This window comes from Varroa destructor, unplaced genomic scaffold, assembly GCF_002443255.2.
Source record: "Varroa destructor unplaced genomic scaffold, Vdes_3.0 BEIS01000004.1, whole genome shotgun sequence".
Lineage (NCBI taxonomy): Eukaryota > Metazoa > Arthropoda > Arachnida > Mesostigmata > Varroidae > Varroa > Varroa destructor.
Window position 1 is genome coordinate 14,712,920 of NW_019211457.1, and position 13,572 is coordinate 14,726,491.

Consider the following 13,572-nt stretch of genomic DNA (forward strand, 5'->3'; position numbering starts at 1 on the left):
ATCCGTATTACATGGAATAAGTGTGCCCTTAAGGGTCACATATGTTCGTCATGACATCGCGACACATCAACAAAAAACGATTCATTTTAACTGACTGGTTGCCACCGAAATCGGGTATAAGAATGACAAGGGAAAGCCGAAACTAACTTTGTTGCTCAATAATATTTTTGGCTAACCTGTTACCTTAAGGTTATGACATCTAATACGTGGAACTTGTTCAATCGCTTAAGCTGTCGATGTAACGTTCGCGACAGGTTCCGTTTTATGCACACGCATAGAAGTCGATTCTTTTTTATTTCATGGTATATCTACATCAAAAATAATTTCGTTAAAAGCACAGTTATCGCAATCAGATGTGATTTGAGAAACAACTGATTCTTTGACATGGCGCTGTACAGAAATAGACGCGCCTTCAGATCCATTGATTTGAATAAATAAGTGCTGTAACGCAGTAAGCTCGGACTCCACCGTCGATGTTAGTTTTTGTATTTCTCTGTAAAGGAACCGGTGGAACGAATAAGATAAGCAACAATTTCAGGGTGGAGTCATTCTGCGTACTTACATTACTAGCTACTGATATCTCATGTAAAGTTCTCCCTTCCATACAAGATTCAGGCTGTTTAAGCATGACCAAACTGAACGCATCGAAAAACTACCTAACTGTAAATATTGATGGGTTTAAAAATCTAAGCTATTTTCTTGTCCAATACAATCGCAAACGACAAGAGCTCAGAATAAAGCAATTTACTTCTAACTGATCTTCGTTCATCTCGGAATGATAAGCGGAAGAGCCACATAAAACCCTTACTAGCTAGTGTAGCTGCAACTGACCGTAGACGTCCGGTGCGATCAAGCTGGGTTGTCATTCTAGAAGCGCTCTATGTTATTACTTGCCTCATTCTTTTTCTTAGTTCTATCTTTTCTCTCCAAAGTGTCTAACCATAAATGGGACAGTGGTTTTAGTCGGCTTAGATGAATATGACCCTTATTAATGTCGTTTTTTGGCAGCATAGCAGTAATCAGCTACAAGCGGATACCTCAAGGCAGTTGAAATTAGCGGTAACGTCCAGCTTCCCTGTCGCATCTACATGATTTTATGCTATAAGATACGTTACGATTCAATCAAATGACTACGAAAATGTCGATGTTCAGCCGCAGACTTAAGTGGACGTGAACACTCGATTCCTTCTACGGTCATTGAGTATATTATGCATTTCTTTCGAGTAACGTTAAATTATGCGTTTTTAGTCTGGAGATGACTTTTCGTTCTACACTATCATCTAATACAGTTACTTCGATACATTTCCTTTCGTCGACTGTTTATGCTATTTTTTAGCGATGTCGTGTGTAGACCACATTTATATCAGATGACCTTTTTCGTATGTGTTCGGTTTGTTCCTGTAGGTATCAAAGATGTATGCTAAAGTAATTTCAAAACAGAAAATAGGCTAACTACTAATCTTAGTTGATCTCGTTCATATTTTAGTGTGAAATGTTCAAGGTTTCAACGCACTATTTTTTTCTAGTTTTCTTTTAAATAAAAAGAATTAAATAGTACGCATCACATGTTAAGCTTGTGCTTCTGAACGCTGAATTCATTCAACAAACACTCAAAAAAGCTGACTGTCCATTAGATTTTGTCTCGAGTCTCTGATGGCTCCAGCTTATATATATATATATATATATATATAAATTATATCTCAAATCTGTAGCTAACAATCTATAGCTAGATTTGTAACACAAGCGTGCTAACTAACTGTTATAAATGAGTTGCACGTAAAAACTGCAAGAAAATACATGATTGGCTTAGACATTCAGGTATAAGCATGATCAGTTAACGAAAGTTGGTAGAGGTTTTCTAAAAAGGTCGGACCCACATATCCATATAGCGGTTTCCAGTATGATTTACTAGTAGTACACTGACTAACGTGTTTGCTTGTTAAATATAGGGCCACGTGAACTTGCCTAGTTTCGAATCCGGACAGATGAAGTTATACAGTTCATTTTGTGCTGGAAGGGGCCGTTAGTCATCTAAAAAAAGGTACCGCAGGGCATAAAACACAAAAACATTTTCAATATAATTTACAAATAGCTCAGTGCGCAAAAAGATTACACAATACAACTTACGGATCAGAGGTATGAGTACCAAAGGTTTGAACAAGTTGTACATCGAAAGAGATTATCATTTCTAAATCATGTTGCTGAGGAAATAGTCAAGCTTTAGTGGTTAAGCCGAATAAAAAAAATTAAAAATATATTATATGTCACTATTATTATATAGATTATATGTAGAGCTTTGAAACTTTAAAAAGTCGCAATATAAGTTTAATCAATGATGATTTAGGTCTAGGTGGAACAGTGTTGCAAATATTGTCAGTGTTTATGCATTTTAGTCTTAGAGCTTTTGATTATAAGGGGAGTTCGCTTGCAAAATGGACTATATCCAAATGAGACTTCGTCAAAATGCTCATTTTCTACCTTCATTGTTGCTGCAGTATTCTTTTAAGAATGGGCTGCTTTCAATCGTTATATATATATGTATAATAAACCTGCGGCGGCTCACCAGTAAAGATGATCTATGATCTCGACAAAGCGAACTTCACCTCTTTAAGCTACATATTAAAAATCATCGTAAGCAAACAATAACTCACGATCTTTGCATGCTAACTACTACGTTGGCTGTTGAGAGAGTGTTGTCTCAAATATAAAAACGGTGAACTGACTTCAGGGTATACTGTGATGCACTATTGTTGAAGCAAAGTTGCCAATTAGATTCGTCGACATGCATCGACCTATTGATCCGTGAGTTCGATTTCTTTGCTCTTAAATTGTCACTAAGTTTTGGCTTTCGAAAGCACCTTGATAAAGCATGCCCAGGAAATTTAGTCGAATTCAAGCGTCTATGCCTATAGTTCTATTGCATGTTTTAGATGGTACTAATATCGGCATTGCGCTAGAGGACCGAAACTGCGATTTCGATCAGAACAATAGCCAACAACTAATGGACTTTGTCACGTCAGTAGTTTCAGCAATAGTAGACCTTTATAGATGCTCACAAAAGCGAAAGAATCGCATTGGACATGTTTGGAAGCGGCAAGCTGCTAAAGCGCGGATAGAGTACATATCTTGTCCACATATACATACAAGTCTTGTAAGTTATCGTAGAACGAACTATTAGCTAAAGTCTGCTTGTCTTGTGCAATTTTGATTAGAAACAACCCTTAAAAATTAATTCTGGACAGAAGTATCATCGGGTGTCACACAGACATAAATAGAGTCCTTGAACTGACTTAGGTTAAACGCACAATTTGGCTTTTTAGTAGTCGATAAAGGGCAATTCCTTTACCTAGAAAAACTCAGGCATTTCGATAATCAATGAACTTTTGACAAACGCGTGACGCTAACACCGTGGAAACTACATCGATTTAAACTGCCACAAAGCAACTCCTAATGACCCGAAATTGGCCCAGTTGACATTCAGTCAATCGCTAAGCAACTCCTTTTGGACAACGCCGATTGTTTCACTGGGTTTTGCTGCTGAAGTATTTTACAACTGTTTAAACTTCTACTGGTGATTTTCGGTTCAGTGAAATGCATAGTAATCGAGACTAACTAGAATTAATCGAAGGAGTTTGTTTCAAAATGCTATGCTTTATGTTGGTTCGATTTCGTTGTGTTACTTTACTTTATATTCGCTGTGTAACAAATGCAATGCCAGCACTCTTTCCCACCCGCGGATGCTTCAGGCAAGGTGGCAGTTTAGCGAATGTTGTTTTGCAAAGCATGCTAATTAATCTGTTTGTCTGTCAGAGCACAACCGCCTCATCGTGACGTCGCAAGCGTCGCGATGAAGTCGTAGCTACATAATTCTTCGCAGAGGTACTGATAACAAGAACACGCTAGAAAAAATCAACCATACATCAGAAAAATGCGCATGATCGACAGACCTCAGTCAGGTCGGCTGTGCGTCACCGTGGGCGACTGTGGGAGTGTTGGGTGGCCTCGCTGCACCCATCGTAAGTGCGATATCTGGGTATAGTATCTTTCTGCTTATTTACAAATTAAACCAAAAACTGAACTTCTTTCATGCAAGGGGCGGTTGTGTCGTAGAAAGTGTTCCCTAGCCGAAGTGTTTATGTAACTTATAAGTTACATAAACACTTCCGGCTATAACTTACAGAATACAGGTATACAGAATATTGACCGGTTTCTTATCGATCCACTACACGTGATAACGGCAGAAAATAACTATGAAGTTCGTAAAAGGCGATTTTTGTCGTAAGAACTATGTCACACAATATAGTATGTGTTCCTTCAAATATTAAATCATATAGTAATAAAGCCTTTGTGAACTTCTGTAGGTGTTCAGCATGATCGGTTATAATCTTGTTATAAAACGAGCGTTCTAACTTAGTTGTGGCGGATGTATTTTTGCCCAAAAAAACACCCTCTGCAATTACACACATTTACATTGAGCAATGGGTTTACTTTTTACCGATATCTGTCTACATTCAGCTGTTAAGCAAATGCGGTGATCTATCTAATGCCGTATGGCCTATGTTGTTCATGCAAATTATAACTACTCCGAAACTCGACATCACGACCATACTCGAATATACTCCGACAACATATTGTCTTCTGTTATTTCATTCCTGTGATATACCTGCTAGTTGAGGTTGTAGAATTCCGATTCATTGTATGAATCAATATATGCTAAGCCATACTTTCTCTGTGGGTAGGCTAAGTCACGTTACAAAATGATGAGGTGTTACACACGAACTTGAATATACATGCTGTCTAGATAAAGGATTATTTCTTAGGGCCAATTTATAAAACAATCATTTCCGGCCGTTTGCATTTATATCCTTATATACGTTCTATTTGTCTTGACAGTACCCGTCGGGATGCTGTTGCGAGAAAAAACTTCGACGGATTTCCCTCGCTAGTTCTTTGGGTCTAAATCAATGGAACAACAAACTAAGGCAGGTTCAGTAACGATTACTCTGCAAGCAGCGTTAGTTTCGTCCGTAGTTTTCACGTAATCAAAAAGGTTCATTTTGTACGTGAGGTGTGAAAAAGGTTTTTTTGCTGTACGTCCGGTACTTAGGTTGCTAGACAATACTTCAGATGGGTAGCTTCTACCCGCATGAAACTATATCTCGAATTCAAGTCGTATCTGACAAGTGGAAATGATGACATTGACGAAAGATGTGTGCGTCTCGGCTTCTTTCACTTTCGGATTAAAGCGCTTGAGGATCTGACTTATATTTCAAATAAGAAGAGTAATAGTTACATAGTTATCTACATTTATTGACTTGACCATCGGGACGATGTTTTAAATGCATAACGACAACAAAAAAATAAAATGGAAAAAAATCACCTGAACGTTTTTCTAAGTATGTTGGCTTACTCTATCAGTAGCCTCATAATATATCTATACGAAACCGTACTTACCAATTTAATCGCCTTTCTTTTACTATGAATTTTAATATTAACTTATAAGAGACAGTTTTCAAAATTGATATACGTGTTGAAAGTCCAGATATAATACAAAATTCTACTTGTATTGTCAAAAGAACAGTTACCTTTGGAGAAAATCCTAACGGTACGGAATATGGCGCCCTTGTTTCAAACGATTCAAAGAGACAATGACAGCCACCATGAAATCACCATCACCAATACAATCATATCGCATTACCTTATAAAAGAAAACATTATATACTGCTTCTAGATTTACAAAAATGTTATCATCCATTCCCCTCCAAAATTCCGTACAATCGATCGCTCGTCGGAAATAAAAACGGAAATGCGAAAAATAAACGCGCTATTTACGAATCACGGTGCGGTTGACTATCCTTCATTTGGAAACACCTCACTGCAGTTTTTTAAATGTTTGTCGGTACATTGCTGTTAGCATGGCCTGGCTACCTCATGCTTCAGGGTCACTGCTGACGAAAGGGGCGGCGAGTAGTTCCGTCTTATAAAATAGGCGAACTTTAAAATAGGCGAATAGTGCGACCTTCTACCGAAATGCATAAGGCGCGTGCCTGCGCCTAGATACAAAGCATCAGATATTCACCAGGAAGCGAACACAATCACTCATATAATTTTTCAAGTACAGAAGAGTAGCGGCAGCATTGATAACTACAACAGTGCCCGCGTTCTCTTCTAATACAAATAGCAGTTAAATGATAACCGATGCGAGACAAAGCATGTCACGCTGCCGGACATTTTCGCTGAACCTCTCCACTGTATAATATAAAACAATCAACGATAGTAGGTAGAGCAAGTTCGGGCTCTTCCATAGCTTTTGTTTGAAATTTGATGAAGTCGTGAACTGGTGAGGGTCGACTAGCTTCAGTTGTCCGGTGATTTGGCCGCCGGTTTGTACTGCCTTCGCTAACTGGACATTTATGGTCAGATTATAGTTAGCGCCAATTTGATTGACTATGTGGTGCGACTCGATTAAGGGTGGGATGCATATTGTTAAATAACAGTTACTTTCGCTCTCCTTAACTGTTCGTCCTAAACCCAAATTTTGTTTCGCTGTGATAATACTTAGTAATTATGTGATATTTATGTCAGTAGTAGTATTTAAAATTCGGCAAGTAGTTATGTAGCAGCTTAACGCGATACAAATGTGACGCGGTACCTTAACAGAAAATCACTTTTGGACTAACTGAATTAAAGCTGTTCCCGTTTGAAAAAGTCTATCAAGTTGTACGTAGGGACAATAAGAATGAAAAAAAAAGTTTCACGTGACACGTGACAAAAAAGTGACATACAAGATATCCGTAGGAAATGATAATACCGAGATACGTGTTTACGCGTGAAGAAACAGAATATTGAAAAAGAGCTCACATCTGCAGAGTAAGATCAACATCAGCCCGCAGCACGTAATGTTTGACAGAAGGTTCATCGTATCGAGGGCGGCACGATGTTTTGTCAGGTTCTCGAAAACGTTGTTAGACAGCATATGGTTTCTATTACCGTTTTGATGAAGATGGGAACGAGAGGTTCGGATGCCTTCCTCGAGACTGTCTTCCAAAGACGAGTTTCGTAAGTTACAGGCTCAGTTGTGAAACGACGGAATAGACTCATATTCAGAATCGCCCATAAGATGTGCTCAGAATCTCATTAAAAACAAATTGAGTCCTTACTTCGTCTTGAGCTCTTAAAAAATTTGTATTTCTCTAAAATCATCATGATGAGGCTAGTTAACATTAGCATCTTTACCAAACAGTTTCTTAGGTCAAGCAATAAATCGTTAGTAAATGGCATCCCACTGAATACTGACTTATCATTAATACATGTGCATTTACATATCGTTCCCTTTGGCATGTCTCGTTAAGCATGAATCAATTACTAGTCTTGCCACCGCCGTATTTTTCTCTACCAGAAACACAGTCAAACCCAGTTCTTCTCCTACCCTCAAAGAGTTGTTTAAATGCCCTATACAGAGATGGAATAGCTCAGTGAGAACGTCTAGATATTCTAAATAGCTCTGTTGCAAGGCCCTATCTGCGATATAATATTTATTGCTGGTTAATTGCGTACCGTGCGGGTTGAACTACACAGCGTGGGGTTTTTTGGTGGACCAGCCCAAACACGCGCAACGACGATGTCCAAACAAGCTAGTACAGTGAAATCCAACGAGTTGGAACGATCTGAATATTGTAGACTTAAACCCGAGGAAATCTATGGAATTCAGCCAGTGTACAACCCTAAGTCTAGATCTCCGAAACCCATTGGGCCTACCGATAGGCCAACGGAAAGGTCGAATGTTGAGAAAGTAAAAATCTTTAAGGTGACAAGTTTCTTTGAGTCAATTGAGTCTAAACAGTTCAAATCAATCAGCATAGGTTGGAGCTCTAAATCGACAAAACAGTTAAAACCAGCGAAATCGAAGCAGCCTGGACCAGTGAAATGTTCACAATTTACACCGGAAAGTCCCAATAAGCTTGATAGGACTGTGAATTTGAAAAACTCGAGAATACGGAAAGTTAGTAAGCATTCTAGTAAGCCGGTAAAAAAGCCCGTTTCAAGTACGGTCACTAAACGATCATCGAACAATAGCCGGCAAAGCAGAGTGCGAAGTAGGTGCTCCATCTGCCAGAACTCGAGTTACAGCGACGGACGCAGTTTCCCAAGTGTAAATTGTGTGTAGCGGCCTCTACTAATTAATTATTCTTTTCATTTATTACTAGCTATTATCATTTCTCTTATGTTATATAATTGAGTTGCCAAGGGACATCTTTCGTTGAAGCGATTTAAAGACAGTGCGACAAACTGTAAAGTTCATACCTTTAAGCATATAGCAGTTGCCTTTTGACATATTAATCCTGTTGCTATATACAACTAGATCTATCAATGTTAACACGCGCGTGTTGGGCTAACCTTTAACAACAACGCACCATTCTAGATAAGCTTCGTTATTGGGAAGAAGGTAGAACTGGTACTTCATGGTAATCTTTAAAATAGTTGTTTCGAATAAAAACAAATGCTGTAATGTAAATGTAATCCGCTTGAATTAGCGCAAGAAGGCCGTTCGAAATTGTATGACCTGTTTTGTGGTATTTGCAGGACGGCTAAGGTAAAGTGAATTGATTTGATTATATCCTTTTGCTGAAACAATTCGATTAAAGAAATTTCCTTCCATAAAGTCATTTTCCGCATAAAGATGAATCCTTGTTTAGCCTGTATGTAGTACCTTAGTGATAAAAAATAGAAGTTTAACATAATTAAACTATCAGCAAGTACACTAATTCAAAGTAGATAACAAATGTGCCTCATAAAACAAGTACAAAAGAAGTATGAATCTACAGCTTCGGTTAAACAGATCCGTTTTCTTGAAGAACATTATTAAACCACGGATCAATCGATCTATTTGGGTTTCTTTCACGAGTATAATGTTTCATCATATATTTATTATGCGTGTCCGAACTTTTGCAAGAATTTTCATTAAAAGATCATATGACCACTAAATTTATTATCTATATCATAAAGTGAACAGTATCAGTAATTAGCTAACGCTGTTAATAAATACCTATTTTCATATTACTTACTGTCTCTCGTTCGCAGGCAGCGCGTTTCGCCAGCAGAGGCTAGGAGCGTGGCAACCCATCTTAACTGCTGGCACGGTCCTGCCAACGTTTTTCCTCGTTGGACTCGCTTTCATACCCGTTGGAATTCTATTATTTCTCTCGTCTGAGGGAGTTTGCGAGGTTTAAACCCGATTATTATCATTATCTTATTATTATTATTTTTCCGCTCAAAACTTCGTAAAGCGCTTTTATTATTTAATGTCGGTTGGCAAATTCAAATTCTCCTGGTAATACAATTCGATATAACCTTTATAGAATGTAAAATAAGCTAATTATTGAAGATACTTAAATTTCTTGCCATCTGGAATAATTGACTTCTTTGTAGGACAAAACCATTCTTCTCAGTGGAAAGATAACAACAACACGCAGGTCCTTATTTGCCGTCTTAAATTCTAATGTTTGTTAATGAGTAAACAAGATAAGTTTGCTTTGTTTCTTCTTTTCATAACATAGGCACAAGTGGATTACACAGACTGTGGCAAGGATGGCCATAATGTCATAACGTGCAATGAAGAGCTCCATATTTATTTACACAATGGCACGCACAGCGGATCAGGTATGACTATATATATATATATATATATACCTAAAGGCGAGAAGGTTAAATTCTGATTACCTTTTTAGTCTCACATAAATCCAGCACAATCATTTTATAGCGGAGTTTTAACAGAGCTAGCAGTAGTTACTGTTCACTTAATACAAGCATATATTGATTTAGTCGTATTGCTTGCCTGCCTTTCGATAGTAATCATTGTAATAAATGATGTGCTACCAGAGGCAAGTAAACTTAGTTGTAAGTTTCGTCCGTGCTCGTTTTGCTATTGATTTAATTAGTTTGATTCGTTTGACCCAAATCTAATGTAAACTATAGTTTTAGTGCGGACCAACATAGAATTCTGTGGCAGCGACTCTATTCCGCATATACCGTTGGTATTTTCAGTTATCGCATGCTCCTACAGGAATATTCATCCATATTCGTCGCGCTACTATCGTTATTTTATCAACAGGTTCTAATATTGGCTAATATAATTCGTATTGCATTGGATAACACAAACTCAGTTGCAAATGTACACTTTTATAGAGCTACGAGAAATTTATAGAATTACGAAAAATTTATGAGATAAGTTTTTCGTAATCATGTTGCTGCAATGTTGTTTTGTTTTTGTAACTATCCAGCTGTCCTCCAGTAAGATAGCAATTGAGTAATTCTTTTACGTTGCTGCAGTTATATTGTTCCACCAACTGGTCACATCCAACATAGCTTATAGCCTCGTTACAGTTACATAACTACGGCAGTCCGATTTCCGTTACAATGCCCGCCAACTTGAACTCGAAAAAACAATTTTCAATAGAAACACTTTCAAAATTCTCAACCATTGCTGAACTGATCACAAAAACGGCTTATGGGAAAAACAAGCTATCGCTTGTAAAAAGCGCTCAGTTAATCGCTAAAATCTCCTGTGTAGCCTAGCATGATTTTCTACCAACCTAGAAAAGTAGGGCAAAGTACCCACTTTATGCGGGTGGTTTGAATCGGGCAGACAGGCAGGCAGATACACACACTCTTCGCTTTGCTAATCTATATGTATAATAGTTAAATAGATATTATGCTCTATAACAATGCTCAACAAGAGATTCTTAACAGTAATTAGCCGTTGCTAATTTTTGGTGCCGTTTTACTGCTTTATGAACAGGACCATACGAGTGCACGTGTTATGAACCGATCGATCTCGACACAGATTTTCCGGCATACGTGTTTATCTATTACGGCCTGAGCAATTTTTACCAGAATCACAGGCGGTATGTTAAGTCACGTAGTGATAAACAGCTATTGGGTAATCCCAAATACGTATCCAATGACTGCTCCCCGTTTGACAAGAATACCAAAGGTGAACCAATTGCGCCGTGCGGCGCAATCGCCAACAGCCTGTTTAATGATACGATCAAATTGGAGTTCTATGATCAGAACAAAGATAGATGGAAGTAAGTGCGAATATTTAGCGAAAAGAAATCTATACAAATAATAATAGTAATAGATACACAAGATTCTTTGAATATAGTGCCATATATAATCCTCTAGGTCAAAGTCGTTTTTTAATAAGTCTTGGAATAAATATCTATACAGCTTGTGTGTCCTGAACTAAGTGTTAACTACATGATTGCAAGCGCCACACGGCGACTCGCGCTAACAATAAATTTAAAACTTTATTTTTCTTATAAATAATAGTCCATATAACTTTTTTTTGTATTTTGACAATGATCTCTTTCTTTATATCGTCCTCATGTTCTTAGGCCTGTTGAGATTGTACGAGATGAAATTTCATGGTGGACCGATCGTAACGTGAAATTCCGCAACGCTTCATCTTACGATGGTACTGCTCGGCCGCCGTCTTGGAATAAAACCGTTGCTGAGATGGGCGGTTTTGCAAATGAAGACCTCATAGTATGGATGCGAACAGCAGCTCTGCCGACGTTCCGCAAGCTTTACGCTCGCATCGATCATAGCCATAGCGACTGGAAGGACAAACTGCCAAAGTAAGATAGAGAAGCCTTTACTAGAAACATTTTTTAAGCTAGCTGATGGTGATCATAGTGAAAAATGGTGCATTATCAGACGTAACCATTTTGGATTGCAGGTTTCGCCCCACGTTCGGTTTGCTGTCGATTGATTTAACTAACGCGATTCGTTTACGTTATATTTAACCTAATGTAAACAATGTTTTTTCTTTTATATAAAAACTGAATGACTCATGGAAGTCAGTGTTTGGCATCCGTTGGGCTCGTTTTCGAGTAACTTAGTTCTTGTGTGAGTTTGTGCAAAACTCACAGTTTCTTCCGATTGGTTTATCATTTTTTACAACATACAGTATTTTGCACAATACTGTGTTGTACACAGTGGTGAGTCATCACGGTAACGCCCCGCCATCCCCGAAAACATCAGAACAGAAAACCCCATTTTCTGGATATATCCTTTGACCTCGTCTCTTTAGGTAGAAAAGTAAATCACTGCTATCGCCAACTACGAACTGCTTCAACATCAGAAAACCATTCTTGCTTTTGTTGTAAATACCTTCGCAGGGGCAAATACCGGGCAGTTATCGAGTACAACTATCCAGTATCGAACTTTAAGGGCAGAAAAAGAATAATTCTGTCGAACACTTCCTGGCTTGGAGGGAAGAACCCATTTTTGGGTATCGCGTACATAACGGTGGGGAGCATTTGCCTCGTGCTTGGCGTCGCATTTCTTTTCATACATCAACGATTCGGAAAGAAGTGAGTACATAGCTAAAGGCCAGCCTGAAGCATAACAGACAACATAGTGTAAGTTCATCTACTAACACGTTCTTGGTACGTGTATCAAGAAAGCGGAAGCGTGAATTTTTTTTTGACTGTTTAATATTAGGTAGTTTTGTCTAGGTTGCTACAACTGGTTGCTTGGGTGTACCAAAATAATCGTTAATCCTCAGCTTAAGCTAGATTACGAACACGGTGACGCTGAGTAAGTCATTTGTTGGTCGAGTGTGACTTTAGTTGAACAAAAAATAATTAATTTCATAGCTATAAGCCTTGAAGTCTTACTTTCAAGGCTAATTACGAGATTATTTTTCTCTTTTACAAACTACATATATTTTGTTAACGATTTAGCGTCATCAAATCAATGAGTCCAGGTATTCCTTAGTGACTGGACCGTATCCTTTATTGGGTAACATCTCATTCTAGATATAAAGTCCCCATAAAGCGTTAAATGCCTAAAAGGTGATAAAAAGGATCGGTTTCGCTGGCGATGACAGCAGTTTCGAATGTCTATCCCTGTTTGCATTCAAAACCCTTCGATTCCTCACTTTATTTTTCTTTAATCGCACATCACAATCATCCGCTTTGTGTTTAACTTTGTTATACGCATAACTGTAATATATGATACTTTTAGCAATAAATGTTAACCTTGAATTTCATATGAGACCCTTTCAATGAATAACTAAATATTTAGCAAAATATTGCTGCTTCAAAGAGTTCAAAATTAGCTATAGCTGCGCTAAACGAATACTTTTTATAGTAGTTTATAGCAACTTACAATGAAATAACATACACAATAGTATCCTAAAATGATCCCAGCACCCTACTCACCATGCACACCGGCTTTAAAGGTTGATAAGCATTGTTCCCGGACGACGAATTTCACAGTCTCCATTTGTCCTAGTGCTTAATTTGGCATCTTTTGCTACCATTTAGTCTGCTTGAATGAGATGGCATTACGTTAAGAGGGATTCTGTAGACACTTTTCATTGTAAGCCTAGTTCATCCTTCACATAGACCTATTTGTCTTATAGTAATGCTATGACTGACGCAGGATCAAACAGGATGAAGTAAAAGCACAGTCATTAAATGACGTAACTAAATTACACTGTTGGAGCAACTACTTGTTGTAATTCATGCGTCGGATTGGTTTGTGCAGACCTCGATCAAATCA

At 38.0% G+C, this 13,572-nt stretch overlaps 1 protein-coding gene across 9 annotated transcripts in view; it reads left to right on the plus strand.

Annotated features, from left to right (window-relative positions):
* Positions 1–13,572, plus strand: part of Cdc50 (cell cycle control protein 50A) — a 49,404-nt gene that overhangs the window by 27,306 nt on the left and 8,526 nt on the right. For 4 of the 9 annotated variants that reach the window (XM_086986279.1, XM_086986280.1, XM_086986281.1 and 1 more), the window contains 5 exons: positions 9,082–9,224; positions 9,558–9,660; positions 10,799–11,087; positions 11,397–11,639; positions 12,183–12,377. In XM_086986279.1, coding sequence (XP_086842405.1) covers positions 9,082–9,224; positions 9,558–9,660; positions 10,799–11,087; positions 11,397–11,639; positions 12,183–12,377 — 973 coding nt within the window. Of the gene's footprint in view, positions 1–2,744; positions 4,017–5,867; positions 8,160–9,081; positions 9,225–9,557; positions 9,661–10,798; positions 11,088–11,396; positions 11,640–12,182; positions 12,378–13,572 lie in introns of those variants that run through there. The other 5 variants (XM_086986275.1, XM_086986276.1, XM_086986278.1 and 2 more) reach the window with 4 other exon arrangements.